We start from the raw sequence: 7500 nt of genomic DNA on the forward strand, positions 1-7500 counted from the left end.
AAAATTAATGGTCAAAGTCTTTACTGTCTTAATACCTAACAAAAGTTTCTGAAGCTGTACAAAATCACCAAATAGTAAGCAGAATAAATATGGAAACTCGTCACGGTACTCAAGGGATTAAGGGCAATTGTACCGAATAGCAGTGGACGGATTGATTGAGTTGTAGTCAGGCCAATCACAGAGATATTTCGTGCGCTTGCCAAGACATACAACTTTGCACTAAGAAGCATATACTGGTGCTATATCTCTTAAACTCGTACATATTGGAGACTTTAAGCTTTCTCTACTTCTTTATTATTTTCACAGGCCACAGACAATGTTAATCAGGTTTCTGCCAATGTTTTCCTCTTAGGTGGAGCAGAAACCTTGTTAAACTCTCAATGAAATCATAAATTCCACTAAAAGCTTGTTGTGGGAGGTCGATCGGTCTCTCTCTCTCTCTCTCTCTCTCTCTCTCTCTCTCTCTCTCTCTCTCTCTCTCTCTCTCTCTCAATAACAAAGCATACACCTTGATCCCATCGATGAACTAATAAAGTGAAATAACAATCAACTCTACATCTTAACTTAACATATCCCTTCCTAAACTAACACCGTATCATACTTTGTTATTCAGAGAGAGAGAGAGAGAGAGAGAGAGAGAGAGAGAGAGAGAGAGAGAGAGAGAGAGAGACGAAGGGAGACAAAGATAGATAGACAGACAGAGTGACAGACAAGAGACAACCACAATACAAAACTAAAAACACAGAAAAAAACTGAGAAAAAATCAATCTCCTTTATACTTCTCTGTTTGCTACCACCTGAGTACTTCTGGAATAATACACGAAGACACAACTTAACTGACAAGAAAATTATTAAGTTAGTCAATTATTTCCTCCTCTTTCACATTTCAATCACCAAACCGGCGGCGCCACATGAACCCACGCTAGGACGCTTCACACTCTCTCATCACCCTGAAAAATCTTGCACGTGTCTCCTTTGATGCCTATACGATTCAATTTGCTCCCACTTGACCGCCTTTGAGAGGATATGTAAAGGCTCTCCAAAAATAAAATAAGAACAATGATAAAATGAAATAACTCCATGCTTTTATAAACTTGCGGAAATTCTCTCTCTCTCTCTCTCTCTCTCTCTCTCTCTCTCTCTCTCTCTCTCTCTCTCTCTAACTTTTAACGATGTTCATTTTTTTTTATTAATGCTGTAGAGCGAAATGAAACAGGTAAGAAAGAATAAAGTGATGAGAGAGAGAGAGAGAGAGAGAGAGAGAGAGAGAGAGAGAGAGAGAGAGAGAGAGAGAGAGAGAGAGAGAGAGAGAGAGAGAATTAACGTATTATTTTCCTTCCTTATCTTGTTTTTGCCTTTGCCCTCCTCACATCTGCATAACGAAAGACAGACAAAGAGACAGACACAGACAGAAATCAAGTTACGGAAAGAAAATAAAAGAAAGCAAACAACAGAGAGAGAAGGAGACAGAGAGATAGAAATTAGAAAAAAAATATATACAAACATAAACAAAAACAATAAAAAATGATAACAACGAAACACAAGAGGAACGGAAGAAGAAGAAGAAGAAGAAGAAGAAGAAGAAGAAGAAAAAGAATAAGAAGAAGAAGGCGAGGAAATACAAGAAGAGACATAAACACAACACAATATAGCCTGAGGGACAGTGTACAAAGAGAAACGGTAATCTGGGCACAAAACAGAACCATCCCGAGAAGAGGACAGCTTATGTGGCGAAATACATAGAGTACCATCTCAAAAGCGGGCTTACCACTTACTCACTCACGCTAGAGAGAAAGAGCTAGGAAGAGGGACCTTAGTAGATGCAAAAAGAGAGTGAAAGAAAGAGAAAGAAAGAGAGAGAGAAGGAATGCGGGAAAGGGAGAAATAAAGAGTGCAAAGAATAGAAGATCAATAAAGGAAGGGGGAGGAGGAAACACTGGACAGCGAAGGGAGGAAATGAGAGAAAACGAATCATACAAGCAGAAAGAGAGGAAGGGAGGGAAGGAAAGTGAAGCAGGGAAGGATGCAAAATAAAGAGGAAAGAAGAGAAAGAAAGGAAGGAAGGAAGGAAGGAAGGAAGGAAGGAAGATAATAATATTGAAGAATAGGACATACAAAGGAGAGAATGAGAGGCAAGGAAGGGTAAACAGTAAGAAGAGAAAGGGAAGGAAAATGAGGCAGGGAAAAATGAAAGGAGTGGAAGAAAGAAGGTAAAAAGAACAGAAGAAAGAGAAGGACAGAGATGAGAGGAAATGAGACAAGGAAATATAAATACGAGTAGTTAGAAGAGAGGAAACAGCGATGGGGAAATGAGAAAGAGAAGATCAAGAAAATAAGAAGGAAAGAAAATAAGAGAAAAAAGAAAACAACAGAAGAGAAAGAGAAAGAGAAGGCAAAAACAGAATAATGAAAAGAAGAGGAATAGAGCGAGAAGAAAGGGTAAATAAATTGGAAGAAGGAAGAGGAAGAGAAGAAAACAATAACTGATCATACGACCGTAGAGAAGGAACTGGGAGAGACGGAGGAATAAATATAAGTAAAGGATAAAAGAGAAGAGAACAGGGAAGAGAAAATAATGACTACAATGATAGCAAGAGTGGAAGGAAGAAATTCAATAAAGGGAGAGAAGAGGATAGAAAATGAGCAGGAATGGAAGGAAGGAAGAGACATAATAAGAACAATGAACCGCGAGATAGGGAAAGAAAGGAAAGGAAACAAAAGAGAAAATAAAGGAAAGATGAATACAGAAAGAGAGAGGACGAGAAGGAAGAAAGAAACAGAGATAGAAAGACAATCAGAAAATTTGATGAAACAATGAGAGAGAGAGAGAGAGAGAGAGAGAGAGAGAGAGAGAGAGAGAGAGAGAGAGAGAGAGAGAGAGATCATTAGCTCTCTTCCACACACACACACACACACACACACACACACACATTATCAATACATCTATTATTGTTACATACATACATTAGCGTTGCCATTAATATTTATATCGTAATAATATTATCATGTTCCTTCTAATTGAATATTGTCAGCTCTAGCGGCGCATAATCTAAACATACAGATTTGATATTACTATTATTATTATTATTATTATTATTATTATTATTATTATTATTATTATTATTATTATCATTATTTCGATTATTATTATTGTTAGTATCATCATTACTATTATCATTGTTATTATCATTATCATTACATATACAAAGATATATAGATAAATAATGAGAGAGAGAGAGAGAGAGAGAGAGAGAGAGAGAGAGAGAGAGAGAGAGAGAGAGAGAGAGAGAGAGAGAGAGAGAGAGAGAGAGAGAGAGAGAGAGAGAGAGAGAGAGAGAGAGAGAGAGAGAGAGAGAGAGAGAGAGAGAGAGAGAGAGAGAGAGAGAGAGAGAGAGAGCAGGTTAGCAATGATGAGAGGCAACACACACACAGACACTCGAGGACACTGGCTTTCCGGTCAGCTGGAGTACTCACAAGCGGGAGATCTGTGGTTCAATGTCCCTGGGGAGGCGGTGCAGGCCGAGGCGCTGGCAGGTGATGCTGATGTCCCGACACTCGCACTGTGGCGCCGACGAGGAACACGAGAACGCTGCCACAGGGAAGACACACACACACACACACACACACACACACACACACACACACACACACACACACACACACACACACACACACACACACACTGTTAATCTTTCTGCTCAAAACATATATATTTTTTTTTCTATAATTTTAATTTCTTTCATTTTTTTCCAATTAGTCTGTAGATTATTTTTGTTGTTGTTAGCTTGATTATCGACAACTTTCTACATGTTTTTTCCATTGTATTTTTATCATTTTATTTTTTTTTAACATTTTTGATATTTTTTCATTATATCATTTATCATTTTTTTTTATTTAAATATTTATTTTTTTATTTATTTATTTTTTTTTTTTGGATACCTGAGTTGCCAAAGTATTATCTAGATCAACTTATACACATTTGTCTTTGCACTAGAGTCTCTTCAATATTTCCATCTACTGACTGGGAAACTGAGAATTAACTTCATATTGTTTATTTTCCTTTTACGAGTATGTCCTATAGATTTATTCATTTACTTATCTATTTCTATTTTCACGGTACCCAGAATGTCAAGGTAACAATTTTTCCCTCTAGGACGGCCACGTGTAGACCTGATCGTGTTTAGCACCTTTTTCTTTCTTCCTGGTGTTCTTACGCTCCTAATAAGTTAGGTTAAGTTAAGTTAGGTCTTTAAATGAAGATGAAAGCAAGACAAAAATATATAAATAGAATAGACAGAACACGGAGAAGCCAATAAAACAGGTAAATATAGACATGCTGTGTCACTGAGAAACTCGCCATGAAATTAATACCGGATATGTTGCTGCAGGCACCGGGACACTGACTCACTGGACCATCACGTCACTCGACACTATATTCTGAACTAAACAAGACTGTTCTATTACACCTTTATACTATTTCATTTGTCTTTTGTTGATTCATATAACTAAATTCGCTTTCGTTCTGTACTCTTTTACTAATATTAAATCACTGTAAAAAGTGATTATTTATGAATACGGAAACGAAAAAGGTGACCTGATTTATCATAATGTTTTCTTCGTCAGGAAAAAGTAAACAGAAGATAAAATTGTTCTGAATGAAATAAACTAGATATGCTTTGATAAGGATGTTTTTAATTCGTTATGAAAAGTTATAAACATCAAAGAATTGTTCAGTAGCGTCCGGCAAAGGCTGATCTTATTTATTTACTTATTTTTCTAGAGTATTACTGTGGCGCTGTACTTAAAATAAATGCAGCAAAAGCAATGCCGTGAAGTAAATATCACCAATTCTTCCTAAGCTGCGGCACGTGGAGCAGGATAGGCACTTACTTCTGTCTCTGAGCTTAACGTTTCCAAACACACCATGCCTCCTACCTCTCTCTTTCCTCTCACCCACCCTCCCTCTTCCGTCTCTCTTTCCTCCCTCCCTCCGTCTCTCCCTCCTCCCTCCCTTTCTTTACCTCTTTCCTCTCCTTTCTCTCCCTCCTCAACACTTACTTTGTCTCCGAGCTTAACGTTTCCAAACACAACACACAGGTAGCCACACCAAGGCTCAGTCAACAGGAGGGATAGCCGTTCCATAGTGCAAAACAAATGTGTATAAAAATGTCGAAATGATCATGAAAAGACTGACATTGCAAGAGTTAAGCTTAAGTCACACAACAAATTTTCCCGTGTTGCTATGTTGATAATACGCTGCTTTGAAAAATAAATAACAGTGAAAGGATTACGGATAGGAAGCCACACCAAACAGAGGTACCAGATGCAGGGAAATTTCTTTGTTTTAGAGAAATTTTGACTATGACAAGGAAGAAAAATCGCTAAAAAGGGAACATTATGGAGCGAATATTAGCTTTTACGTTTTTTGGCCCCTGAATGTGAATAAATAATTTCGTGTTTTGACCCTGAAAATGTATAAATAATTCAGTGTTTTGTATGAGCTTAAATCCTAAACGTAAGAAATAAGGAAGTTCTAGGTTGAAAAGGGAAATTTTAGCTTGTATGCAGAGAAATATCTGGCAGCTCTGTCACCAAAGAGTTAGAATTACATTACACGCGAAATGAAGGGAATTACGAATATTGAAAATGAAGCTTAAGAGAAACACCACTTATCAGCAACAGAAAAAAAAACAAGTGTTGCATCGTCAGCATCGCAACACACAAGCTGGTAAAGAACACAAATTTGGGCAGCGTGAGTAACATAACGTACATTTCATTAGCAATATCAAATTAATATAAACTTCTGAGTAAGTAAAGGCCCGGGTGTTGCTAAAAGACAGAAGGAGAAACACATGTATTGCAGAAACACATGGCTGCACTGAAACAACGTGAGAGAGAGAGAGAGAGAGAGAGAGAGAGAGAGAGAGAGAGAGAGAGAGAGAGAGAGAGAGAGAGAGAGAGAGAGTGTGTGTGTGTGTGTGTGTGTCAGCGCGCGTAAAAAGAAACCAAGAGAGAATTCTAGTGAAGTGAAAAAAGGCCATAAAAAAGAATTAGAAAAGGTAAAATGGGATTAGAAATACGAGAGAAAGAGGGAGGAAGGATTACGAAGGAAAGAAGAGAGAGAAAGACACAAAGAGCTGCATGGAGAGAAGAGGGAATCAGAAGAAGAAGAAGAAAAGAGAAACAGAGGAAGAAATGAAAGAAAGAGAGAAGAGAGAGAGAGAGAGAGAGAGAGAGAGAGAGAGAGAGAGAGAGAGAGAGAGAGAGAGAGAGAGAGAGAGAGAGAGAGAGAGAGAGAGAGAGAGAGAGAGAGAGAGAGAGAGAGAGAGAGAGAGAGAGAGAGAGAAAATGAGTGAAAAGACTAAATCACACATGGGAATAACAAGCAAACACGGAAAAAACACAATAAACAAACTGCGACGCTAAACATGCGACGAAAAAGAGAAAAAAATATTGGAAAAAGATAGAAAAAAAATGAAAGCACTCACGTCACTCAAAGATAAGATAAAGATACAAAAAAAAAGAAGATACGAATGGCATGAAGAGGATGATGGACACGGAGATTATAAGGTAAAAAAAAAGAAAAGAAAAATGAAAATAAAAAATAGAAAAACATGATAAGGGTAATAAAAGTGGACACGAAAAAGAGAAAAAAGAAAAAAAGAAAGATATCATAAAGAACATTAAAAAACGATAGGAATGTTTAAAAAAAAAGTTGTAAAAAAAGAGAAAAATGAGAAAAATATGATGAAAAACATTACAGCCGAAAAGATAAGAGAAAAAATAGTAATGAAAATAATATGGAAGTGAACATAAAAAAAATAAATAAAACGAAAAACTATGAAGTCTGGAAAAAAACTAACAACCTAACGAATCCTATCCAAACCTAATATTTCCTATCCAAACCTAATCTTTCCTATCCTAACCTAACCTTTCCTATCCAAACCTAATCTTTCCTATCCAAACCTAATATTTCCTATCCTAACCTATCCTTTCCTATCCAAACCTAATCGTTCCTATCCAAACCTAATATTTCCAAACCTAATCCAAACCTATCCTTCCTATCCAAACCTAATATTTCCTATCCAAACCTAATATTTCCTATCCAAACCTAACCTTTCCTATCCTAACCTAACCTTTCCTATCCAAACCTATTCTTTCCTAGCCTAACTTATCCTTTCCTATCCAAACCAAACCTTGCCTATCCTATCCTAACCTTTCCTATCCTAACCTAACCTTTCCTAGCCTAACCTATCCTTTCCTATCCAAACCTAACCTTTCCTATCCTATCCTAACCTTTCCTATCCTAACCTAATCTTTCCTATCCAAACCTATCCTAACACGACAACAGCGGACACACAAACAAATAAACAGACTAACAACAGAAGAATATATATAAAAAAAACAGAAAACAAGAGAAACCCCCTAAAAAAATAAACAAAAAGAAAACAAGAAAAAAATCAACAGAAAAAGAAGAAAATTTTATAACACCAGACACAC

The 7500-nt window shown here is 36.9% G+C and overlaps 1 protein-coding gene across 1 annotated transcript in view; it reads right to left on the reverse strand.

Annotated features, from left to right (window-relative positions):
* Positions 1-7500, reverse strand: part of LOC123510363 (G-protein coupled receptor GRL101-like) — an 80147-nt gene that overhangs the window by 31191 nt on the left and 41456 nt on the right. Inside the window, exon 14 of the mRNA XM_045265457.1 lies at positions 3475-3589. Coding sequence (XP_045121392.1) covers positions 3475-3589 — 115 coding nt within the window. The remainder of the gene's footprint in view (positions 1-3474; positions 3590-7500) is intronic.

The sequence above is a fragment of the Portunus trituberculatus genome, chromosome 28 (genome assembly GCF_017591435.1).
Source record: "Portunus trituberculatus isolate SZX2019 chromosome 28, ASM1759143v1, whole genome shotgun sequence".
NCBI classification, from domain to species: Eukaryota; Metazoa; Arthropoda; class Malacostraca; order Decapoda; family Portunidae; genus Portunus; species Portunus trituberculatus.